This window comes from Girardinichthys multiradiatus, chromosome 10 (genome assembly GCF_021462225.1).
Source record: "Girardinichthys multiradiatus isolate DD_20200921_A chromosome 10, DD_fGirMul_XY1, whole genome shotgun sequence".
In the NCBI taxonomy this organism is placed as follows: domain Eukaryota; kingdom Metazoa; phylum Chordata; class Actinopteri; order Cyprinodontiformes; family Goodeidae; genus Girardinichthys; species Girardinichthys multiradiatus.
The window spans coordinates 15,593,730-15,621,326 of record NC_061803.1 but is presented as its reverse complement, the minus strand read 5'-3'; the positions used below and the strand labels follow the sequence as shown (position 1 = coordinate 15,621,326).

The 27,597-nt window shown below is 38.5% G+C and overlaps 1 protein-coding gene across 1 annotated transcript in view; it reads left to right on the top strand.

Annotated features, from left to right (window-relative positions):
* Positions 1-27,597, top strand: part of zgc:114120 (uncharacterized protein LOC619267 homolog) — a 148,727-nt gene that overhangs the window by 96,802 nt on the left and 24,328 nt on the right. Inside the window, exons 4-7 of the mRNA XM_047377159.1 lie at positions 14,248-14,449; positions 16,829-16,958; positions 19,567-19,738; positions 23,727-24,628. Coding sequence (XP_047233115.1) covers positions 14,248-14,449; positions 16,829-16,958; positions 19,567-19,738; positions 23,727-24,628 — 1,406 coding nt within the window. The remainder of the gene's footprint in view (positions 1-14,247; positions 14,450-16,828; positions 16,959-19,566; positions 19,739-23,726; positions 24,629-27,597) is intronic.

The following is a 27,597-nucleotide window of genomic DNA, read 5'->3' as shown; positions in this document are numbered from 1 at the left end:
GTAGCCAATGGAGACTCTCTTCCATCGTAAACATTTTTGTAAAAGTTGTAAAAACTGTTATTGTTGGATCAAGAAACTCCAAACGTATGCAGTGCAAAATAATTTGCACAGCATGGCACAAAAAGCTGTAGTAAAAAGTTGGTAATGCAAACTGTGGAGCTATGTTTGTAAGTAAGTTGATTTAGCCTTTTAATAAACAGAATTTATGAAAAAACAGATTGACTTACCTTATCGACTATAATAAGAAATTATCCAGGTTAAAATAAACTTGGCCACAAAGATGCAGAAACTGTCAGTTAAACTCACATATGCATAGGAAAGTCACTTGTAAAATTAGCACACAGTATACAGATTCATTTACATATATAATTTATTCTGCTTTATAGAATAAACATGGGCTTTCTTTGATCATTTTTCAAAACAAAATCAGTAGTGTATAGTCATTAAAGAGGACAAAAATAATTGAGTCAAGTGTCGGACATTGTTGGTAAAGATTCCTGTCTAAATTAAACACACTCTGCACAAAATAATTTTGTTGTTGCTTAAGATCTTCTCTTTGACTATATAGTTTTGTTTTTTCATGTTGGTGATGTTTTGCCAACTCTCCAGTTGTGTTTATATTTAGAAAACTGATGGTTACTAGATAATTTACAGAAGATCTTTACATGTCTATGTGTTAGGTTAGCTTGAGTGTGACAAAAAAGCAAAGGCAAAGAAAATCTTTAGGATTTGTATGTCTTGTTGAACATGCAGGAACATGCAAAATTTAACAATGGGATGACGATTTTCAACATGAATGTTTTGTACTTAAATATCCAGTATATAACTGTTGGGAGTTATGATTATTGATTAATTAATCTTTATCAATAATTATAATTAAAAATCATAATTTGACAAAATCAATTTCTTAACCAAAATCCTCATTTATGAATCGAGACCAGAGATGTTTTTGGTGTTGTAATTGTGGCTCAACGCCTTTGATAATTACAACCGTTAAATACTCAGTAATAATTAATAACTATTACCGGAGATGTCACTGTTTAATCGACCGTTTCTGCCAAAACGTGTGGAACTTTTAACCTTATCTTGACTGACGAGTCACTTTTGCAGACAATAAACACAAAACGCCTTCTGTTACCATCTATGTGAATATTTATTAAATCACAGCCAGATACCATCCGTTCTTCCGATTTAATAATCTTCACCTACTCAACATGCAAAGTTCTACATAACAGGGGTAAAATATCTAACTAAGCAAAAATAAAGCAAACAGCAGTGGGTGTGTATTGAATCAACCAGCAGTTATGGCAAGAATGAGAACATGAAAAAGGGGTGTGGTGGTGAGTGGAGTTGGGGGGCGCAGCTCCAACTGTAACTCAGTTATGCTCAGTCATAAAACCTCCCCCAACTCCTGAGCACACAAAGAGTCATAAAACGTTTTGGCGGCAAGCTAGCAAGCAGTGAGGTTGAAGACAAAGGAAAATGGGGAATTTCACCATGAGGTTATTTTAACAGTCCAGTCTCACAGCGCACCTCTCAGGTGTTCAATACCCCACAAAACACGCGCAGAGCTGGGAGCGCAGCTGCTTTCAGGCATCAACACAGCACATCAAAGTTTCAATAACAAAGTTACATGCACATATCATTCAGAACACATTAGATTCTAACTAGCGAATCTTATCGCACTAAAACCTTTTACCCTGCCCAGGCTTTCTAAGAAAGAAATAAAAAGATTAAAGGATGGGTTTTACTTGTTGTCGGCTTCCTTCTGAGCGGGGTCGAGCGAGGAAAGGGGGGGAGGTTAACTGTGCGTCCACAATTAACTTCAGGGAAAGCGGTCAGTCTTCATCCTCTGGCCTCCTTGGCGAAAAGGAAAAATATGATCTGACCATCAAAGTCGACTTAGGATGAAACACGGTGGCGGTTCGTCTCTCGAACTCCATGTTTTTAGTTACGTGTTAAACTCACGTCTTCGATCGGCAAAGTGAAATTTCTGGCCTTCTTAGTCCAGAAATATCAGTTATGAATTGTTCGTTGGCCAACGAGAGAGAGAATAAATGAAATCCACTCGGGACTCTTCTGCAGGTGATGCTTCAGATGTTGGGGATCGGGTCACAATCTCCAGCTGAAGGTGTTTGTTCAAGATGGAGGCCTTCCTATATAGAGTCTTGTGACGTCAGACTTGGGACGTCCCGTCATATCAGTCGCCATGTCCTGGATATAAAATGTCCGAAAACGCCAGGAGGCCTGGTGGCATCCAGCAACGTGCAAATAGTCCAATATTCAGCAAGCATGTGGTCCAACATAACAATGAAAATTGGCAAAACAGAGTCTGCAAAACATCTAAAAAAAACTGGGTTAAAAATACATAGGGATCCCTGTTAAAAATTCCATGCTTTACCTTATTGCTATCTTATTTAGTTAGATGTTCTTGCCTTGGTTCCTAAATCTGCAAAAAAGAGTGCAAAATGGGCTCTTTTCACTGGACTCACAACTGCTATTTGCTTTGTGAATCGGACACTGAGAGAAAGAGCATGTTCTGGGCACAAAATATAGACAAAATGGAATATGTTATTTGAATGTGTACAAATAAATGTGTGGCTTTGTGGTATCTTTTTAGCCTTCTATTATGTACAGTAGCAGCTCTCTGCATTTTCCTTTCATTTAGCTTTTGACAAACACTTGTGCTGCCTTTTTTCAGGCTCCCCCACTCTGTTGCTGGTCTGCAGCTCATTTAGGATTGGTTATCGCTGTCCTTCCTCTCTGGGAGCCAGGGAGCTTCTCCTTTTTACTGATGCAATAGAAACCCCTGCAGCAAAGCGCTGCTGAGCTTATGTGTGAGAGGGTGTGTCTGTTTAACAAATAGTCCCCGGTTATTTCTCTTTTGATGTTACTGTGCTTTTCTGGCTCACTAAATCCACATAAACAGTGATAGTGCTTCTTCTGCATAAACAAATAGGCTCTCAAACAGTTGTGCTGTAACGGATGCAAGTGCACACAAGTTAATGCATACATGGACCTGCAGTGGCCATGGAAACTGAAGGTGGATGGATTATGCAAATATTGCAAGGGTGTTTTAAGACTCCTGCATCCTGAGGCGAACGGTGGGGATTGTCAGCTAGTCCACAGGGGTGAACAGATTCAAACTTCTGCCTGTAACTACTGCTGACAGCGTCAAAGACACAATAGAGCAAAGTGCTGCATAATTCTCTCCCTTTCTTCTCTCCCAGCCGTACTTGGGCAAACGTTCATGCCCCATTTTAACATCTCTATTCTTTCTGTCTGGGGTGGCTGAAGTAATCACAACCCATTGTCTTCTGTCTTCGCCAGAGTATTTAATTCAGAGGAATGTACAAAACTGTGGGCTTAGATAAGGGAAGCCGTCGCCAGTTTTCTACTTATTAATCAGGCTTCGAGTAAACCCTGAAGGAGGCAACTGTTTGATTATAGTCATGCGTATTACAGTAAAAAGTGACACAGCAAAGCTGGGAACCAATTAGGATTAAAATAACTTGATTCTCAGCAGTTTTGTTGACAAAATTATCTTTTTCATGAGCACTAGTACTGTTTTCTGTGATTAAAAAGTTTCTCTGAATTATTGTCACAATAAATTTATGACACAACTGACTACAGGTATTTTGTCTTTACAGAACTGCATTAGTTTTATTCCTAGTTTTGATGACAAAGAAAGAAACATTTTTTATCAACTGGATGATCTCATAATTGTGCCTTATTTTTTTGGCTTAGAATCGCCTCTCTGCCTGTACTCAACTACATTAAATTGATGAATGCTTCATGCTATAACCATTAAACTATGATGATTGCTATCAGTATGAAGATGTTTTCAGTTTACGAGATGAGATTGGCCTCACAAGAAGGAGATTACATTTTTTCAGCTTATTTTTGGAAACTGAAGAATTCCATTTTTGCAGTTTTGTTTTTAAAGAAAGGTTTTGCAAATCACAAGCTGCATTTTAATGAATCTTTCATAAGGTAGAATCTTCTAGTCCAGGTTTGACTAGTCCATCCACTGCTGTTTTCATGCTTGTGTGTTTCTAAGATTGTTCTAAAGCCAAAAAAGCATTGAAAATGTGAAACTGTCTTTTTAAATAATCTTTGTTCAAGGCAAAATCAAACAGCAAAAGTTTAATCCGTCTCTGTATTTTACATTATGATGTATATGAATACATGTAATATAGAAAATGTTTTACTGATGTCTGAGTTTAGGCTGTAAAAACTATTTCCAGTTTAGATTCCAAATATCCTAATCTGTGTCTTTGGTGGTTTACGTTTATTTGCACTACTGATATTGTAAGCCACCTTTAACAATAAAAGAATTGACAAAGGACCTTCACGCAACCTTTGCGATTTCACTTCAAATGTTCACTGAAAGATACAAGCAACAACTAAAAATTTAGATTTTCCCACATTATGGTTTATTTCATATGTTTCATACCTTTTGGTCCACATTCTCACCTGATAACAGCTCTTAGTCCTAACAAAACTCTTCGAAGGTCAAATAAAAATTTCCAGGTGTTCAGCCCAATTTCTACATTTTATCTTTCAGTCCAATGCTCACCGCCTGTAGGATCAAACTGAATCATTTTAGACAACACATTAAAAGCTACTTTGGAAAATCCTGAAATGCTAATAGGCTTTTGTGTCTTTGCTATCATTCTTACAAGTAGATTTTTTTTTGCTTGATCTTTTAGTGGCACAGATTTCTGTCTGGCTGTAGAAGTGAAGTTGTTAAACACTAGATGCATTGTTGTGATTTTTGTAATAGCTTTTGAATGTGTTCAGATATTAATGTTTTCATCTCAACTGCCAGTGAACATTTAATACGTTCATTGTTGTGACCATCATCATAATAATAGTACAATTCGAGCTAGAAGCTGTCTGAGGCATTTTGATACATGTTTTTTAGCAATCTGTTTTAGAGACTGTTTTATTTTAATATTCCCCACACCACTCTTAGCATTTCAGGTCACCAACTAATGGTCCATTCTGTTTCAGTGTGTTTTTATACGTTACTGTGCTATCCTTAAGGCCACAGTCAATGAGCATTGGAAAGATCCTTCCTTCAACTTGGCTCTTGAAAGAGACTAGGTGGTTGTTTATGTGACTTAAAATCTTTACATCCTCTGTTCTCTACGTCAGCCTCTGCATCCACTCCATCATGTACACATGCACAGGATTGCTGTCTCATACTTTCCACAAACACACATGCTCTCCTTGCACACTATTGAAGGAGCTAGGTACCCTAACATTGTTATTCGCTCCATCAAACTTTTTAATTAACTGAGCCAGGTAGGTTGAAGGCTCTGGACTGGATGGTTGATCTGGACTTCGTCAGACCGATTAACACAAACAGCGGATATGATTAACATACTGAAATACTCATCAGACTCTCAAAGTAACTCCCAGTCTATGAATGAGAGTACTGCCATCCTAAAACAGACCACATCCATCAGAGCAGAAACTGTTAATCACAGGTTTTTAAAAGCTCAAAAGCTTGGTATTAATTAGCAGAGACCCCACCTGTAATCCTCCGTAATTCCACTGGCTAGGATCATGATGTGTTGTGACACAAACCACTCAAGACATTAGTGCTGATACAACCAGACACAGCTGATGCATTTTACAAGCACCCCAACAACGGCTCTTCTTTTCTAAAAATAAGAGCCCAGTCTTTTTGGGTCAAACTGTGAGGAGACAAGTCTAGGAGAAAGTGAGAGATGAGAACGGCAAAAGAATCAAGTCACTTATTAAAAATAAATGGCCCTTGCAGACTCCAAGATGTGCAATGCTTCACTTTATTAGGACATTTAGTGCCACCAAGAAAGAAGTCAGTCGATGAAGAGTTTAACCATGAATGATGAAAACTTGGAAGAGCTCAAATGAGGACACACAGATTTAATAAAGTAGCTAATCCAAATTACAGAATTATTACTAACTAAATACAACTTTTGAATTTCTGCAGTACAGATCATTAACAAAATATGGTTCATTCCAATGACAATCAAGCAAAACCCATGAATGAAGGGATTCATAAATGAAAACCTGGCCAGAAGATTATCACCCACATGATCAGCGGTCAGGCTAAAGAAGTCAGGTTCTCCATTTAGTCGACATCTATAAATCTGTCTTGACTTCACATTAAGTTTTTCTCCAACTGCAGATTTAAGGAGCTACTTCCAGATTAACTTCCAATGCAACAGGTCACATGTTTTAACTGCATCGCTGCTAAATATTTTAACAATAAACTGAAGAAAGAGGATGTTTCAAAGAGAATGTGAGAAGTGCTCCTAATATTAGAATTAAACAAAGAATATGGCTCAGCATATTGCTGTCACTGCAGCACAAACAAAATAAAACAAACACTGAAGCATTTTTTATGGTGTTTAATTTTAAAGCCACTTTAGATAACTCTGTAGACTGATATGCAACTTCTTGACTTTAAAATTCTGCTTGAAGGTCTTCAGCTGTCTCTGCACAGATTGAAGTGCCAGAAATCTCTCCATAAACTGCAAATAAATTACTGCACACTAAAAAAATAACACCTGAACCCTTCTACTCTACTGTGAGCAGTATATAGTGAGGAAATAAACCAGTGAACATTTTCAAAGGAGCTTTACAGTTGATCAGTTGTGAGGCTGCAATAACAGGGAGTCTGATCTCCTTTGTTCAGCACCATTACGACTTAATGGCGAGTTGTTGTTCCTCTTTGACAGGAACATGGAGATGGGATGGTGGGTTTGTATCACAGATACAAACCCACTCTGGGGTCTGAATAAGGGTGTACAACACATAAAACACACCAAATGATATCACAAATTAAACAAAAATGAGAAACATAATTAACATTGCCACCTTATTGTATCTGTGATGTCTGGTTGTTGATATTGGAATGTCTGCTCAGTGGTAGCTTTCCTGCAGCCTTTTGCATTCATACAGTGGAAAATCCAAAGGATTCACATCAGGAAGTGTGTGTCTGTTGTAGTCTTTTTGTTTTAATATATAAGAAATGCACCAATCAGTCAGCCAGAGATCAGAATCTGATTGGCTCTTAACAGTGATTGGCAAATCGAATTGTTAAAAATTTGTTGGTTTTTTTGTTATTAATTATCTTTATAAAAACAAAGACCTCCCACTATTTTAACTCTATAAATAGTATGTACCTAGATCTGTGTTTTTCAGGAAAAGCCTGATTGGTGCATCTTACTGTTCAACTGAACCTCAAACTATTCAGAAGTATTAAATAATGGCTGAACATGTGCTACTTAAAGAATGTTCTTTGAAGGTTTTGTCTCTTCTTGAAACCCCTCAAAGAAGCTTTGAAAGTTGTTCTGGTTTAGTTTTAAAGGATGCGACCAGAGCAGGTTCCATACAAAAAGGCTTCCCAGTCCTAGTGGCGCCATATTTGTCTCAGTGAGCTAGGTCATATCAAAGCCATTCATATGACTGCCTCCAAGGCCCTTGTGCATAACGCTTGGTGGAAAATCACTATTCCCAAACCTAACCAAGAGAATAGCATGAGTGTTTTCTGCCTATAAAAGGCTTAAAGAGTCAGATGGCTGCAGTATTCCCCAACTGGCACTGTGCTGCGGCATGCGGCCAGAATCACTGATTGGCAGTTTTCCTCCATATGCCACCACTGCCAGGTTTGTTGAACTGAAATGGTTTAATTTGTAAGAAGGATTCATTTGATTTTACCAAAAAAAAGAAACAAAACCTTCAAAGAACATCCTTTTACAAAGAAACAATAAATTCAACCACTGGTCAATGGTTTTGAATAGTTTGAGTTTTAATTAAGTAGTGAGATGCACAAAATTGTGGCTTACATTTGTATTCAGTCCCCCTTACTCTGATAACTCATATGAAATGCTACATAAAAAGCAATAATTGCCTTCAGAGTCCACCCATGTGCAGTTTGGTCTTAGCATGAATACACTTGTTTGAAAATCACATCAGAGGTTTGTTAAAGTACATTAGTGATGGAACAGCATCATGGAGACCAAGCAACACAGCAGACTGGTCACAGAAAAAGTTGTGATTAAGTTTAAAGCAGGTGATGTTACAAAACAGTATCTTTGGCTTTAAACACCACACAGAATAATGTTCAAAGTGTTGCACAACTGCATACAGAGATATGGCCCTTCCACTTACAGTGACAGGTATTATCAGAGAAGGAGCCAAGAGGCCATTGGTTACACCAGAGGAGATGCAGAGATCCAAAGCTCTTGGTGAAAGAATTTGTTGACAGTACATCTAGTCACGCACAGAGTGGCAAAAAGAAAGCCAGAAGAAGTCATGTTAGCATTTGGCCACAATCCATGTCTGGAACAGAAGGTGGTCTGGTCAGATTGGACAAAAATTTTACTTTTTGGCCTGCATGCGAAACACTGGAGGGAGATTAACACCCCAAACTCACCTTTCCAACAGTGAGGCATTGTGAAGGTAGGCTGTTGGGGAGCTTGAGCTGGGGGGTGGGGGCTGAATAGAAAATCTGTACTCATCAGGTTTTTATTTGGAAAATACTTTCCTTCTACTTCATAATTATACTTTACGTTGGTCTGTCTCTTAAAATCCCAATAGAACACTCTGAAATTTGCTGAAATTTGCAGTTCACGTCTCATTACAAACACCTCTTCATATGACATGACACAGAAGCTCACACCAGAACATGCTGGTTGACAGTTAAAATCTCAGATGCTCTCAGTCATCAGTCTCACGGGAAGGGAATGCCATGGTATGTGGAGATAATGTCCGTGAAATCTCAGTCAGGGGGCGTGGCAGCCGGGTGGGGTTTGGCATGTTACAGCTGTGCACAGCTGTTTTCATCAATCAAGACTCTATGTTTTAGCTGGTGGGAAACTTTCATCTGAATAGTTGCCTGGAAGTCTTCAGAGAGAGCTGTTGATATACTTAGAAAAGCCTGAAGATGATGTTGGAAGTAGAGGTAAGGAACAGCAGAACTCAAGCAAAAGTTTAAATAATAATTTTGTTTTGGATGAATAATTTAAACTGTAAATTGAGCATGCTCCTAGTAACAAAGTGCTCAGAGATCGTATTTTAATTTTTTTCTTTGCTCAGTTATCTGTTAAATGTTGGTGCAAAACTTGTCCAACTATTCAATGGTTAAATGGTTCATAGATCAGAGTTAACCAGCCAAACAAACAAAAAAACGTCCACTCAAAACGTATCAGCTACTGCACTGAAGATGAGAGAAAAACCAACTAAAGTTCAGAGAGAAGGTTTTTAAAGATCTTTAGAAAGCCTGGAGAACTGTGGATCAGGATTACTAGATTATTGATCTGGTTCCATTCAAAATTTACACAAAGTAGGAATGCCTCAAAACATTTTCCCAGAACATGAAGCAATTGTTTGTGTATCTCCAAATTTTCACTTAGATTTTAACAGCAGAATTTGTAAACGGTGCTAATGATATTTATTAAAGTTTTGGTGTTTTATTTAATGTAAAGTGTGGATTGTAGAGTGATTAATGTCCTAGTATACAACATTTTCATTCTTGATAAATAAAAAAAAAAAAAAAAATACATATTTAAAAATTTGATTGAGTTAGAGAAACAATTTCATAACATTGTTTTTTGTCCTGATCTCAAACACTCACCACTACTAAATATGCAAATATTAAATACAAATGGCAAGCTAAAGGTTAGGAATGAACTTCTGCCAAGATGGTCATGCAGCATGAAAGGATGCTTGTTGAAGTATATAGCATATCAGACAATCATATGGCCAACCGAACTTCAGAATAAGGGAAGGAACAGGGATTTAAGTGACTTTGAACATGGCTTGGTTGTTGGTACCAAGGTTTACTGAGAGTCACTGCTGCTGAAGGAGGTTCCACAAGCTGTTGTATCATGGGGTGATTGAATCCCCATCTGAAAAGATAATGCATTTTGATTGCACAACCATTTGTCAGTTAGTGTTTTGGTTCATTTAGGGGCAACACACTCATTTTATGGTTGAAATTACTTTTTCAAAAAAGTTCTGTTAATTTTACTCTCTAGACTCCTTTTAAATTAAATCAATCCAGCAAGTTAAATTCAGCAGCCAGGGTATTTATACCCGCAAAACACAAAGAAGTTATTGTTTTTGTTGAAACATAAGAAGAAATTGTGTGGATTCAATAAGATTAGTACCATCCCTTTTTTTTCTTAAGTTATTATAAACATGGATTTAAAAAACAAACAAACATTTGTTCCTATGGTGTTACATCCAAAGAGCCGACAGGATTGCTCTTAAGTTTTGGAGTCTGTTTTGAGTCTGAAGAAAACAATGGTGCAAAGGTTGAGAAGTTAAATCTCAGAGAGGTCAAACTGTTGGACCTTTTAATGAACAAACTGTATTAACACTCCAGAACAGGGAGCTCTGCAGTGAGCTCTATATAATCCTGATTGGCACAGCTGCTGCAGGACTGTTAATAATCTCAACAGCAACAAGACTGAGCCAACAAGTCATGCTGCGTTGCTGATGGAAAAAAAACTAAGTGTCCTCACTGATGTTTATCACCAACCTTTATAGTTGAAGACAATATTGCTCAGCCTTTAACGTCTGTTTGGTTTTCTGAAGAAAACCTCCTTTTCAGCCTAAACTTTGGGTTAATTGATTATAAAAAAAATACTCAGAAATATCAATGCATGTTTTTATTTTTCTCTTGGTTTTACATGGTTGAAGGTTACAATTTCAATTTGTGGGTAAAGGTTTCATGGATATTCAACTGCATATTTAACTGTTATAGAAAAACAAAACCATATACAAAACCCTTCACACTGATTTGGCCTCTGGTAGAAATGTTGTCAGATGAAATTAAAACAAAATGATTTTCTAGGCTTGGCTTAATCTCACATTGATATTTAGAACAATCCAATCTTCAATGTCTGTATTTATGCAGTGCAGAAAGAAATCTAATATTAGGAAATAGTTGATTTCAACAAAATTGCCATGGTAAACATGGTACCTAACATATAACTGATCAATTTTTTTATTTTATACTTTATTTAATGTGATCAAAGTTTCTAGAAACATTTAATTAGTTATCCACAACTTCCTGTTTCCCTGTGCTGTAAATCTGATGCAACCCAGAGGCCAATTTATTTTAGCAAATGGCCACTGGGCTGAACAACACCACTTACAATAAAGAAAGTGTAAGGGGGGTTAAAAATCACCTAAAGTTCACTGTTGAAGAACTTCAGCAAAAACTAGCCCCAAAGTCTAAAATACAGGTGTTAAACTCCAGTCCTTGGGGGGCCAAGGCCCTACAACTTTTAGATGTTTCTCTGCTACAACACACATGAAATTAATAATTAGGTCCTTAGGAGGACTGTGAAGAATTTCACTACATGCTGAGGATGCAATTTAGCGAATTGGTTTGGTGAGTCTAAAAGTCTGGAGGACTGGAGTTTGACGCCCCTGCTCTAAAACAACTATTAGATACCATTCGCATCCCAGCTGGTTGTGTTAGCATTTTCTGTCCTACAGTCACAAACACCCTCATGTGGAGTTTGTTAAATTTTACTAAAAGGATATCATTTTGTTTTGTATTGTACCAGGGCTTTAACTAAGACTAAGATTGAGCTTTTAGACAGGAAAAACTATGTGGGTGTTTGTTGTGAAATGAAGAATGGATAAATGGAAAATCATCTTATGTTTACTGTAAGGAAAGTGGAGGATGTGTGATGCTGTGGATCTTTTTCTTTTCTGAAAGCTCCTGAAAACAAATTAGAAAGCATTGTCTCATGAACTCTGAAATACGAGAACAATTTAAATTGAAATCTGTTGGATTCTACCTGAAAACTGAAATGGGGTCATCATTGGGTCTTTGATCCAAATAATAATCCAAAACACATGGCCAAATCAATGCAGCAGTGGTACTCCAGACACAAAATCAATATTTTACCATGGCCATTTCAGACCCCAGACCCAGATTCTTCAGAAAACCTGTGGGGAGGGCTAAAGAAAAGAGAACATAACTAAAGACCCGTGACGACCTGGTGAGAGATTGTTCAAAGATCGCTCTCTCCACCCTTGTTTAAGGATCCAGGTTATTTTTTGGGGGAAAAAAGTACAGCTAAATCAGTAGTGATTGTGCCACCATTGATTTAGTAAAAAACAATTATTTATGAACGTGGGTTATTTACCACAAGGAATTATTGCTCCTAAATAAAAGATTGGATTTTATTTGTCTTTTTGCTTATCTTTCCCGGGGGGCAACAAATCTGCATCTGTACCTGCACCTACTTTAGCACTTGCTCATTGCTCATTTAATGCCTGACATGTTTAGCTGTAAGTTCAGAGAAAGTTTAAAGTTGCTGCTTTTAATCTGAACATAAACCTTCAAGGGAATTCTCTCTTTACGCTGCGAAGATGTAAATGTATTATTCCTTTAAATATGTACATATTTTAAAATATGTACATATTTAAAGGCTGTGACCCCAGGTCTAGAATGCTTTTGCTGGAAAAAAATGTGTTTAACAGATCCTGCATTCACTGTTGTCTCTGTCTGCAGTGGAGGTTTTTGGTTGGGTTTTACTGGTTTGACTGATAGCACCTCCGAAGGTGTGGAAATTAACTCTTTCTTTTTTTCAATGCCAATGTCTTGTTAATTTGGCTAGGCTATGGTGTAGTTATGGGGTTCTATTCAATATTCCATAAACTTTAAAAAAACAACTAATGACCAGTACCTACTGCTGTGATTCTTCTTCTGCTCTTTTAATTACAGCCAAAATGTGTGATGGCTATCCTCTGAGAAGCAAAGGTTCATTGAGATTTATTTACTTTGTGTATGAAATGCACAAAGCAATATAAGTTAAAGAGTGCAGTGCTTATTTATTTTTATTTCTTCATTCTGCTGTTTATTCTCCCTTTTTTCTTAATTTCTCCAGCATCTTTATGCTTGGGTGAGCTCTGTCTTTAACCCTTATCTGCTCCTCTTTATGTTCTTTTTCACAGTTCACTTCACAGAAACTTTACGATTCACAGTTGCTACACTTCTTTTACCTTCAGTAGCTCAATTTTTGTGTGGCTGAAAGCAGAAAGTGTGTGTCTGGCTGTCGAACCCAATTTTAAACCGTAAATCTCCAAACATATGAGAAGCAGTCAGGCTGTCCTCACTGTTAACACGTATTTTCTTATGAAGAAAGGATCTCTATTTAAGTAGAATGTGTGAATCCCTGAGAGATGTTTAGCATCAGCACATGATGATATGAGTTTCATCCTTTTTTTCTAGCATGATTCTTGGTGTCTCCTACATTTTTGCTCACTCATGCATGCCTGCACGTCACGGCTATGCCTGCAGTAACCTCATGAAGTCAAAAAACACCCACAAACCATATGTGAAAACGAATCTCAAACCCTAGCTAGACAGTCTTCTTCTCAAGGTTCTCTGGGAGCTCGTTACAGGACTCTTTGGGCTGGAAAATGTCCGTCAGTAAGGATTCATTAAAAGCCAGCAGAAGCATCTGGTTGTGCTGTAATGAGAGTCCCTTCAATATTGGGCTTCCCGAGGGTTCACATTAGACAGTTGAAAAATCACTGGAAATCTGGATTACCAGTTAAGGTCATTAACTTTACACTGCTGATGTTTGCTGACTCAATAACTGAGAACTTTGTGGCATGTTTCTGTGGTAACTGAGGTCCAGGTCCAGAAATTCCTTTAGGTCAATTTTCTTTCTGGTGAAACATTTTATTGTTACACAGCTGCTGCTGTCACTTCTTGACTCCTTTATCTGCCCATGCTTTCTTCATTCGATTTAAAAACAGTTTCTGTGGGTTTTTTAACTTCTCATTAAGGTGGATCATTCTGAATGGACTGATTGTGGTATAGTGTTGACCTGCTTTAGTTAACCTGACAGGCTGTGCAGCTCTACTTTAATAGGATACGGTTCGTTTCATGTTTAGTCTTTGAGATTAAATATTTGTTTTATCTGTGACTTTTTTCTTTGAACAGATTTCCTGATGTCATTGTTTGCTTGTATTCCTCATCACCATCTGTAATTTTTCTGTCCTCTCATTGTTTTCCTCAGGGCTCAGTTAGCATTTTAAATGTTTAAATTTATGACAGGACAATTAGAAAAAGACTAGTATGGCTTCCTCAGAAGGGCTGATGGAGAAAACCTCTTATTTCTTAAAATAATATGCCAGAGCAACTTCAGTTTGAAATCGTGAAGCAGCATCTGCCCTCTGTTCTGCACTAATTCTATTTTCTCTCCTGTGTTTCAGAGTCGTACGCCCCGCGTGACCCGACTCAGCCCAACACAGCCGGCGCTCGCAGACCAGGCCAGCAGGGTTTCATTTGCCTCAGCTGAAAATCTGGAGACCATGTCTGAACCTGACATCCCCTTCGGCTTTAACCGGATGAATCGACTTCGCCAGAGCCTTCCTCTGGCCCGCTCGTCCAGCCAAGCCAAGCTGCGGGCGCCAGGTCAGGCCGCTGCTTCTGTAGACCTAGCACCATGTTTTTTTTAAATCACTTCATAATAACTTTTAATTTGGACAACAGAGAGATTTTAGATATTTAAGTCATAAAACATCATATATTTAATGTTCTTGGGGCAGAAAATGATGGAACAGGGCCCCAAATCACGGCTGTCCAGGATTCAATTGCCATACTTTGAACCTTTGATGCTCATCTACCCTGTCCTTTTTCTGTCTGATTACTGTAAATAAAGGCTGCTAACAACACAAACAGAAATTATATATATATATAAATATATATATATATATATATATATATATCTCATTTAGCTGCATTTGAAATTTGTACATTAATATATATTTAAACTTTTTTTTTTCTTAAGAAATACGCTGACTGAACTTTATTAAGCACGTTTTATTTAGCACAGACAGGTCTTAAAACCTTTATTTTCTGACTGGTCAGCAGAGACATCAATAGAAATCACCTCTAACATAGACAAGGAACAGTTTAAATTTGGTAACTCATATTTGCAGACATATTTATTGTAAAGGCGGCTCTTTATAAAACAAACATTCCTACAAAGTTTTCACTTTTAAGCATTAGATTTGCAATTCATGGAGGATTTTAACTGGAATTTTTAGATCAGTTGGTCATTTATGTTCTCGGTAGATTTTATTTTAATTTAGGTTAATTCTATTGTGAAATTTAACAACTGCAATACAAAAAGTGGAAAAAAAATGTTTATTTACAATCATGATTGCATAAGATTATTGCTTTTATACATGCTTATTATTATTTTAATTTATTGGAATTGTGTACATGAACTAAGATAACTATTCGCACTGATCATCATCATTAAGATGATCCCTATAGAAGCAGCAGTTTTTGTCAGTTTGCCGCTCTGGAGCATACAGGTGTGTGTAAACACAATATCAAGATAAAAAGACATCAGCAATGACCTTGGAGAAGCAGCTGTTGTCGACCATCAATCTGGGAATGGTTGTAAGACCGTATCCAAACAATTTGAAGTCCATCATTTTACAGTGAAAAAGATCATTTACTACAAATAGAAAACATTTAAAACAGCTATCAGTTCTCCCAAGAGTGGACATATCTGCAATTTCACCCCAAGGTCTAAGAAAAGGTCAATGCAAAGAAATTACAAAAAACCCAGAAGCTCAGACTCTATATCAGTTAGCTTTGAGATATTAAAGTTCATGACAGGAGTGTTGGAAAGAGAATCAATAAGTATGACTTGTTTGGACAGGTTAAAGCAAAAAGCCTACTATCTTACTTCTTACTTTGTACTGGAACAATGTTCTTTGAATTGATGAGACCAAAGCAAAGATGTTTGGGCATAATTCAAAGTGTAATGAAGAAAACTAATCATAGCAAATGCAGGTGTAGATTTTCAGTCATTCAGGTCAATGTAGTCTAAAAAACATGTACATGCAGAGGGATGAGTAGCACAGATTTGCATGTGTGTTAAACCCAGTAGCCTTGAAACCTGGCTGCTCCCCACCAAGACCTTAGAACTGAAGAAGACCACTGGAAGAGGTTAAAACGTCTTCAAGAATTACAAGAAGTCCAGATGCTCCTGATACAGTTCTTTCACCAACTTTAGGAATCTCTAGGTGCAGACTGAGTTCAATGTTTTATCTTATAAACTTAACTGCATAAATGGGAATAAGTTTGGTAATTAGCACTGATTATGTATAAACATTAGAAATCTTATTACTTTGAGGAGCGGACCCTGCAGATCCTTCTTCAACACTAATCTATGCTCCCTTTATATAGGGTGACAGAAGATTCATTTTGATATATGCTAAAGTTAGTAAGTTATCAGTATGGTTGACCTGTCAGTAGTTAGTCACACTTACTCACTCTGGGCTGAATGTGAATTATTTATTGACAGTTTAGTTCTGTTTTTGAATAAAAACTCGTTTCTCTCTGAATAATCCAGTCAGACAAGGTGTCATGTCTGTGAAATGGCTTAGTCAGGAAACAAATTCATCTCTTTAACAGCACCCCTCCAGCATCTGAGGAGGAGGACGGTGAAGCATTTTGTATCACAGTGAAATAGTGGGACACTGTAGTAATTGTAATTTTTGTTAGCATGTATGTCAAGACCATTTTCCAAGCAGTTTCTGATTGTGACAACTATGATGCTTTAAGTGAATAATTTATTTCCTATGCTACAAACTAAATGTTTGTTTTTGGCAGAGCCTCTGTGTGCTGCTCTAAATTATAGCAAAGCCATGGACGTCCCTCCCCTAACTCAACATAACTTTTAAAATTGAATTACAATAGTTAGTCATTTTTGTCTCCTTTTTCTTTGCTGCCTCCTGAATCTCCCTCATTGCACCTCCTCATCCATCTTTGCAGGAATCCTGTTTCTCCAGCTCGGGGAGGAGATTCGCAGGGTGCACCTGACCCACGAGCTGACCAGCCTGGACACCCTGAGGGCACTAATTGTGCACATGTTCCCTCAGAGGCTCACAATGGCCATGCTCAGGTAGGCCTGGATGACTCACAGCTATGCACACAAGTTATTTCTACATTGAGATGTTTATCGATCTGTTTAAGACTTTGTCTGAACCTCTGCAGTGCTACATTTACACTTCATTTAGTGCCAGCTTTATGAATCAATCTCAGATTGGGAGGTTCAAAAGTACAAAAACGGCTATGAATGAAAAGAAAGATAATCTAGCTAAGTCTTAAATGTTTAATGTGGTTGATTTTGTTTTTTTTTTTTTTTTTTGTTCTTGAGATTTATTTTTAATTCTTAAAGATTTAAAAGCATTTCTCCAAAAAGGCAAATGGTGTGCAGCTTTTTAAGAGGTCAATCAGGTCTGTTCAGTGATGATTGAAAGTTAGGTCAAATCCGCAGAGTTTGAGTAGTACAGATTTGATCAAAAATAATGAAGAATCATGTTTGAAAAATGGACAGGTGCAGGTGACAGTCTTTGTTATTCACTCTTAGCTTCATTCCACCAAAGGACAGATCTTTTTACTTTGCTGAGTGTTTTCTCTCAGCAAAGAAAAGCTTAAAAAATTATCAAAAGCATCAACACAATGTGAGCCACTTTTGAGACATTATCTCAGACTTTCCCAAATACTCAACCAGAAGTAAATTCCAGCTCCTACATTTTACAAGCATTAGGAAAAAATGTAAAAAACGCCACCTCACTATGTTGCTGGCTTGTTACTAGTACACAAACACAACAGTTAAGAAACCCATTGAAAAGTTTGTTTTTTTCCCACAGAATCAGGATTCTGTTTTGCATTGCAAAAGTATCCATACCCCTTGAATTTTTTCAAACTGTAACACCAGGAGTGTATTTTTTGGGATATTTTATGTGATAGACAAATGCCACACCTGTGGCCATGAACTTTGGGTCATGACCGAAAGAACGAGATCCCGGATACAAGCGGCTGAAATGAGCTTCGGCCGGGCTCTCCCTTAGAGATAGGGTGAGGAGCTCGGCCATCCGGGAGGGGCTCGGAGTAGAGCCACTGCTCCTCCACATCGAGAGGAGCCAGTTGAGGTGGCTCGGGCATCTATACCAGATGCCTCCTGGACGCCTTCCTCGGGAGGTGTTCCAGGCACGTCCCACAGGGAGGAGACCCAGGACGCGCTGGAGGGACTATGTCTCTCGGCTGGCCTGGGAACGCCTTGGGCTCCCCCCGGAGGAGCTGGAGGAGGTGTCTGGGGAGAGGGACGTCTGGGCGTCTCTGCTGAGTATGCTGCCCCCACGACCCGGTCCCGGATAAGCGGAAGACAACGAGTACGAGTACGAGTACAAATGCACAGTAGTGCGTCATTGTAAAGCAGAATGATTGTAAGGTCAATTGGGTATATATGTACATTAAAAAAGATATGCTTTATTATTGAGAGCATAGTGTACCAGAGTCAAATTCCTTTTTTGTCTGCACAAACGTGGCAATAAAGTTGATTCTGATTCTGAAACAGTGTGGGATGCATTTATGTTCAGCCATCTCTACTCCTTAATATGTGACAGATATTTGTTAGTCTCAGTTATATGATGAAATCTCAAGCACTGGACATCTTGGAGATCACTCTTCAATCCATGACACAACAGCAAACATACTGAACCATGACCATCTATCTGAACTGACAGGCTGGACTAAGAGAGCATTATTAAGAAAAGCTCCCAAGAGAGTAAAATTGCATTTAGGCCTTTTGGTAGTGGCAGCATCATGCTGTGGGAATGATTTTCCTTTGCAGGGACAGGGAAGCTATTTGGAGTAGGACATGGTGGGTTGTAAAAAGACAAACAATAGATACAAATGCACACCCAACTTCTCAGATTTGTTTGAGTGGAAAAGTTACGAAAAACATGCATTTAACCTCCATGTTTTGCCCTGCTGTAAAACATGCTGTGTTTACGTCGATTTGCATTGGTAGTTTTCTACCAAACATTTTTGCATGTTGGCTATGTGCAAGGGGGTTGAAAAACATTTCTCACACTTTTTAGATTTTATGTTGTGAAAAAAGAAAATTGAAATTTTCCCACCAGTTCACAATTATGATCTACTCTGCGCATACTAGTTAGTGGCAGTAATGTGACAAGATATTTAATGGTGCTTATACTCTTTCAAAGCATTGTGACGTGTGTGTATTTTGACCTAGTTTCAGGAAAAATATTGGAAACTATTTGAGTTGATAATGATGTATATTTAATGAATTTATGGTAAAGAAATGTTGTTACTCTCAGCTCTGTTGGATACACATCTTAACCTAAAGACCTTTTTTTTATCTGTTATCATGATTTGAAAGACCACGTAAAATCACAGCTGGTATAAACTCGTTCTTGTTCTCCAAGCAATGTGGTCTAAACATGTCCATTGAGATGTTAATCATAGATTGTCTGTGTAATCTGCTAACGTTTAACCCATGCATGCTTATGTTTAACTTTTTGATGCCAGGAGGCAGTGCTTAGTTTATTGTTTCATTAAGGGCGCTTCATGCAGGTAAAGATCTTCCAGTTGTCTGTGAGTGAATCACCATCATTTTGTATTATTAGGTAACTGGTGCTAAAATTGTATTTCCAGGGACCTTTATCATAGATTTAAATTTTTTCATGATCCATGATCTGCAGGTCCCCCAACACAGCTCTGCTCATCAAAGATGAGACTCGTAATGTCTTTTATGAGCTGGAGGACCCTCGGGACGTTCAGGACCGCTGTGTAATTAAGATTTACTGCAAAGAGCCCATCTACGGCACTTACCCTGGACACCACAACCCCCACATTGCCAACGGAGATTTGAGAGTAAGTGTTCAGTCAACTAAATTAAGCAAATATTGACGATTTTACAGAAGTCTGTTCACACATTGTAATCAATTTAAATAATTCTTAGCTAGCAGGGGAATGTTTATAAAGAATATACTTTACACTTTTATGGTGCTAAACTGCAAAGTGGTGGCATATAATCCAGATTCAGTCACAATTAGCACGAATACGTAGAATATTTACAAGATGCTGGTTTCTCATCTGCACCATTTCTCCTATGAAATAAAATGTATTGTAGTTGTCTAGGTTATGGTAAAAGTCTACATTTGAGCTAGATTGTAAAAAAGTTATTAATTACCTATACACATTGATTGTAGCTTGATAATCATATTAACTGCACTTTCAAATCTTTATATTTTTTTCTTGTTGACAAACAATATGTCATATAATGAGCTGGACATAAATGAGTCTCCCGTTTAAGTGGCAGCAGGTCGTTTCAGAGAAAAAAAGCTGAAATACCGCTATAAAAAAATCTACAAAAAAACTTTTGTGTTTTTAGCCTCATAACTGTTCTGTTTTTTTTTTTTGTCGTAAAAATGCCAAATTTACAGACTTTCGTACTTATTAGAAATCCACACAGAAGACATACTGTAGATGATAACACTGAAATTCTTTTTTCCCGGGGAGGTGGAGGTTGGAAACAGAAATATTTTCCATGTCTGGATAAGCATGGAAAAGAAGGAAAATAAGAAGAATATTTGGATTTTCATTCATCTAACCGTTCTTCAATTCTCCTGTGGCGGGTCGAGCAGTAAAGAACAGTCAGGCACAGCTTAAAGTGCAAATTATATAAAAATCAAGATATTGGCCCCATAAAAGAAGCCAAACTAACAAACTCTACCAAAAAAATAAACGAGCAACAAACAACACCAATTCTAACAAAATAGACCTGCAGCGGAGCAGCTGCCACTGAAGTAACTCAAAAAACTAAAAGGATAAAGTGAAAAGTACACACATAACAAGGGAAACTAAAACGTGCACACCTTTTAGAAGACAGTGCCAAATTGTGTAAATAAACTAATTCCAAACCAAAACCAATTCTTTATTAATCTCTAAATTAAGTCCTATATTTAAAGAAAGTAAAATATAACTGCAGTTAAATGTTGGATAGAAATTATCTAATTTGTGTGAGTGTAACTGTATCCATCCATCCATCCATCCATCCATCCATCCATACACGCACGATAAGCATACATTTTAGTAACTGCTGTCTTATGAATGACCCACAAAAACATGGTTTCTAGGGGGAAACGTGATTTAAATATGTCTATCATCTGTATTTTTAAATATAGCTGGAGCAACTTCAACCATTGCAAATCAGTAATTAAAAAAATATTTAATGTCTTACAGAAAGCTGATCTTACAGAGAGAAATCGTTTCTAAACAGATAAATTACATTGCACAGAGGCAGACATATGTTGTGTTCGCTCAGTGTAGAGTGAGTCTGCATGTTAAACAGCTCAAATGAATTAAGAGCTGCAGGGAGAGAGTGTTTGCTGATTTCATTGCAGCCGAACAGCTCTGAGGCTTTTTGTTTACATGCCTGGGTGTCTGATTGCATTTCTGCCTGCCTGAGGTTGATCTGCAGCTGCCCATTAATGTTCTGGAGGTCAGCTATTCCCACGGGATTCACCACTGCCTTCAGCTCCGCTCTGAAATCTTCAGAGGGTTTTACAGCCTTATCGAACAGTCAGGCTTACCTCGATTTTTATGTGTGTAAAGTACATTGGCTGCTGCTCCTGTTGTCAAGGTGAGGACTGGGATGTATGTGGGTGGGAGTTATTGTACTCCTGCCAGTATAGGCAAGATTATTCCCTGATTGCAGAACATAAAAGCATGACCGGGACTGCAGAGGCCAATCCAAGCCTGCTCCTGGAGGACAGAAGATGGTTGGGGAGATTGATTGGCAGATTTTTTTCAGAGGGAATCGACCAGCTTTAAAATGACACCAAGGGACAAACTTAAGGGACTACAGACTACAGGGGGGTAAAGAGATGTCGGTATGTCCTCAGTGTAGTTAAATAGAGAAGCTGTTGCTAAGATACAAAATAGAAGAGGATGTCTGTGAGATAGTCCTCAGGGTGGTGTTGCAGGAGTCCTCAGGGTTATTATGTGGAAATATTGGCATTTCAATTTGCACCGTCTCTTGGAGATAGCTTTGTGCGTCATGAGCAATTACAGCGTTGTCTTCTTTTGTGTTTTCTTGCCTCATCCATTACTCTTGTCTGCTAACCCTCTGCTGATTTCAGACCTGCTCAGCTTTGATTATTTCCTCTCTAACATGTTAGACTGATGCCCAAAGATTTCCTTTGTATCCTAAATCAATAAGTTGTCAGCTGAAAATGCCCTGAAAGAGGCTGTTTTGTCACAGTAAACTATGTGAAGTCACAGTAAACTCAGACAAGCTGGAAACCATGGTGAGGTGTTTACTTTTTTCAGCTTTTTTAATATCTTGGATTCAACAAAATTGTATAAAATAGTTACAGTTGTATGTGGAAATAGACAGTGTTGCTGTTTGTGAAACCTGCAGTGCGATTCTTCTTTTTTCGCAGCTGCTATTGTAGATCAGGACAACATTGATTAACAACACACTGAGCTGCAAAGCTGTCATTTCCTACACTGAGAATAAAATTAGATTTACTATTTTATCCTTATAGACATTTATAAATCTGCTGCTTTAAGTGTTGAAATGTTACACAATACATATATTGACAATATTTTTTGTTTCTCTACCAATCATTTACCAAATGAAGACTAACACAAAATATATGTTGTAAAGTTAACCCTGGCTGGAATTTAGATTTTTATTGTAAAAACCGCCAAACCTAAAGCAAGCGTTGTACAGTTCCTAGCATCTCAGTTAATTAGAATATCATTAAATTCATTTCAGTTATTCAATTTAAAAAAGTGAAACTCTTGAAGAGATTCAATACACACAGCGTGAACGTTTTTCAAAGTGGAAAAATGCTGTGGAGATTGTCAGCCGGTGGCTCTGCTGAGATGTTTAGGAAGCCCAGGTTGCTTTAATAGCAGCCTTCATCTCATCTCTCATCTTCATCTGGACAATACTCTGGATACTCTATGCGGTTTAGGTCAGGCCAGTTTGCTCGCCAATCAAGCACAGTGATGCCAAGGTCATTAAAGCAGTTATTGGTACTTTTATTTTGGGAAGGGGAAAATTCCTCCTGGGAAATGAAATCATCTCCATAAAGCTTGACAGCAGAAAGAACCATGAAGTGGTCTTAAATCCTGGTAGACGACTGCGCTGACTCAAGACTTAATAAACTTCACACTCGACTGCAACCAATGTGGATTCTGAGAATCTCCACTCTTCTTTCAGACTCTTTTACCTAGATTACCAAATGGAATACAAACTTTACATTGATCTGAAAAGAGGACTTTGGACCTGCATGTTTTTTTTTTCTTGGGTATGCTCTGATAAGAAGCTTCTGACATTGTTTCTGGTTCAGCAGTGGCTTAACACAAAGAATGTTATACATGTAGCTTATGTCCAGGATGCATCTGTGTGTTGTGGCTCTTTAAGTGCCGACTACAGCTGCAGTCAACACCTTGAAACCTTTGAATAGGCTGTTTTCAACTGCTTTTACACTTCTTGTTTGTCACACTTTTCCTTCCACTCAACTTTCTATTAATATGCATGGCCTCAGCAGTCTCTGAATAATCAGTTTCTTTAGCAATGACCTTCGGTGGTTTACCCTCCTTTTGGAAGGTGTCAGAGACTGTCTAATGAACAATATAATTAAACACTCGAAACGTATCTCTGTGTGCACTGAATCTGAGTTGTACTTCTTGAATATAACTGAAATAAATTAACTTACTGAGAAATACTTGTAAGTGGTTTACATGTGAAAGGATGTGTTACAGCCAGCTGGTCATGTCCTGTATTTCTGTACAGTTTATAAAGAGACCTGATTATCTGCATATTTGATTTTATTTTTTTCTGCAGAGAGATTTGGTGCACGCACCCCAAGACTCTCCATCAAATCGTCGCCTGGGCAACCCCGCCATGTCCTCCCAGCATTCCTCCGCTTCACCTCCTCAAGGCTCGCCATCCCGTGCTCGCCTGCTCTACAGCTCTGGGAGGCCTTCTTCCTATGCGGGGCCGCCCCACCACACCCATTCCCTACCTCATCCACACTCCCAGTCCCACCACTCTTCCCCCCTCCAGCAGCCCCAGCTCCACCAGCCCCACCACACACAGCCGGCCTTCTGCACCTCTTCCAGCGCCATCCTGGAGCGCAGAGATGTGAAACCCGACGATGAGGTGGGCGGTTCCCGGAGCATGGTGCTGCTGCGAGGAGATGGAGGTGGGATCTACGCAGACCCATATGCTTTGGGCCCAGACACGAGTCGGCTGAGCCTTGCAGGAGGTCCTCACTCTCCTCTGCCGGCCCGAGCTGATCCTTACGCCTCCTTATACCGCCGCGGAGGAGGACCAGGACCTGGATCAGTTCGGTCACTCACCTCCTACTCTGCTGCAGCATTACAGGGAGAGTTGATGGAAAGCGGTGTTCTATACAGGCCTGGAGGGCCGCTGTACAATGACGCCTATGCTGCTTCCATGTTGGCTATGGGTCTGAGGGTGCCACCACCCTCTTCCCCTCAAAAGATACCTGATATGAGGGATTCCTATGGGGGGACCATGTCCACTCGGGGCTCTCCAGGAAGGCAGAGTTTAAGAAGGGACTCTGTGACCTCCTCTGTGTTTGGGGACAGCCCCAAAGCCAGAGGCCAAGGGCCAGGGTTGGGTCTAACAGCAGAGCAGCTCTGCCTGATTGGAGGAGGGGATGGAGGAGGCAGCACTGGAGGATTTGGTTCACCATTGATTGGGAATGAGACGGAGACCAGGTAGGATGTCTCATATGGAGCCAGTTCAGATTCATCACACATGCAACAAAAACTTAGCCTCCATTCAATGCTTTCTCTAATAAAATGTGGGATGTGTTTAGAAGGTTGCTCTTACAGTCAGAGATCCCTGAACACTGGTATGAAGTTTTGGTGCTTGGTTCACCTGTGCACCTGTCATACTGTACCAACTGTTCGTTTAGTTTCTGTGTGTTTGGCAGGTAATTTTGGAATCTTGTCACTGATTAGCATCTGTGTGGTCTGATTATTGTTCAGAGGGAATTATATTTGTCTTTGATCACGAGGTGTGTTTGCTGTGGATATATTAGAGTCTAATATTTTTTTTTTCTCAATGAGAAGCCAATATGCTGCTTTTTTGAAACTGAGCTTGTTAAAGATCACATCTAGAGCATATCAAAAAACTGCTTCAAATTGGCGCTTTTGACTGACTCAGTTTCCCTGACTCAGTTTGACAAGATTTTTCTGCTGCAAATAAATAGATTCTTATTACTGCAATATAGTGCATGACAATATATCCAAACTATAGAGTAATATAATGAGGTTTAGCCCATATCATCCATCCCTACTAAAAATGCCTTACTTCGTCTGGATCTTCTTGTGTCACCTCTCAATGAACCTGACCAGACTATTGTCCTGTGGTTCTAACCATCCCATTTCTCGGCTCTCCTTACTGGGGAAAATCTGCTGCTCAAGCCCACCTGACAATTGTCTTATGGAAATGATTCAGCACCTGTCTCATCTGGTTCAGGTGTTTGATGTTTCAGATGTTTCTGTCTTGGAATTTGAAATTAAATTGTCATTAATACAAACAGTACACCCATTGAGTAAGATGGATTTTCTCTCTACACTAGGTATGTGAAAACAAAACTGGTGAAATTTTAAAGAAGATTGAGTGAACAAACAAAAAATTGAATATACAACCAAAAGTCAAGTGCACATTCACAATTGATCATATTTTAGTTACAGATTTCTCATCTGGCAGAAAAATATAATTTACTGTAATACTTTGACATGCATTCACTGGCATTTTGAGAAACAAACAGATCCTGATTATATTGCTCCATGTTTATAAACACTGCATGTTTTGATGCTCAGAAACATCATTTGCTGAATAAAAGATTATTTCAAGTCAGTCTCAAGTCATAGTGAAGCCTTGTTCAGATGAATGAAATGTGGGTAAAAGGTCTCATCCAAGGTCACTATATTTTTAATGTTTTGAAAGTATCATCTCGACTATTGTCAGTGAATAACATACAACTCCTACTAAATTACCATGTTACCACATTACGCAGTCGGCTGCAATGTGGTCAACAAACAGATCATCAGTAGGTCTTTTCATATTTTTGTTAGATCACAAATACGTTTACTAACCTGTACATTTTCAGACTTGAATTAAATTCGATCAGTTGTTTTTTTAACAGTTCCTTCTCAGGCAAAATGTGACAAGCTTCATGGTCTCACAGGCATAAGCTCAGATAAGTAAAATAATTGATTTTATATTCTTTTTTTTCCTTTTTCAAGTAAAGCTTTTTGTGTCAACAGAAATGAACAAAAACAAAATACAAATCCCCGCTTAATGCTCAAATGTAAATATTTGCTCCCTCTTGTTTTTTTACATTACCATTCAATGTTATTTATGTTTCAGAACCAGGGATTATCTTCAGGAATCTGAGGTTAAGTTAGTCTTGGAACTTAGACAATTAATATACCATCAAATAACCAATCACAATGCAAGATGGGAAAAACCTTATTTTAATAAAATAATATTTCAAAGAATGATTTGCTTAATAAAAACAACCTTCTGGGTGAAATATTTTCAGTGGTGTTTAATTAGCTGTCTTTATTGAGTAAAATAATATTTAAGGAAATATTATTAAGGATATGTTAAAATAATATTTAACAAAATATTACTTGGCCAAACTCCGGTCCAATAACTCGCCTTCAGGTCGTGGGGGAAGCCGCTTCAATTAGACCTGCCCGCTCCTGTAGGCCTCAGAAGAGAATATCAGGCTTGTCTTAATTACCCCCTTTTATGAATGAGTGCTGGGTACTCGAACAGCAAATCCTTACTGAACTTTGTTGCATACGACGGGCGTAACAGTAGTCAATTTTGGATCCAAGGATTTTTCAAAGTAGAAGCATTACTTGCCTGCGAGTTTCAAGGACTTCAGCTGACGCATGGTCTGGTCTCTCCATCAGCCGCTGTTCGCAGAAGGAAGGAGACCAATCGATCCCAACATTGTTGATATGGACCTGGTCACCCTGCCTAATATACACTCACCAACTTCCTTTTTTAGGTACGCCATACTTGTACCAATTTGGACCACCTGTTGCCTTCAGAAATGCCTTAAATCTTCATGGCAAATAGAAATGAGGAAGAAATTGCTGTCCACACAACTGCCACTCAGTGGATATTTTTTGTTTCAGGCAGTTCTGAGAGATGGTTGAGCATGAAAAATCCCAGCAGGTTGTGAAATATTCTTATCAGACCATCCGGAACCAAAAACCATGTCAACATGACACTTTTTGTTAATGCTGTGTCCTGAAAAATAAAAGGAACCAGTGGTTCAAAGTTAATGGCACATTGTCTGATGCTGTGGTGTCTTCTACAGGTGTGCCTCAGTGTTGCGTTGTATCACCTTTGTTATTTTACACAAATATGTGCCAAAGCCAGCATGAAAATCATATTATAAAGTTTGCTGACGAGTTGGTCATTTTGTCCCTGTTGAATGGTGATGCCCCAACTGGACATGGCCCTGTCCTCCAGGATTTTCTGGAGTGGAGCAAGTCATCTTTTTTGCACATAAGGTCTCCACTACAAGAGAAATGTGCATAGATTTTAGGAAGGCTTCTCCCCCTGTCCCTCCAGTCTTTCTAAATGGACAGGCAATGAAAGGGGTGCAAGAATATAAGTACCTGGGCTCCTGTATGAACTGACATTTGAGTTCCAG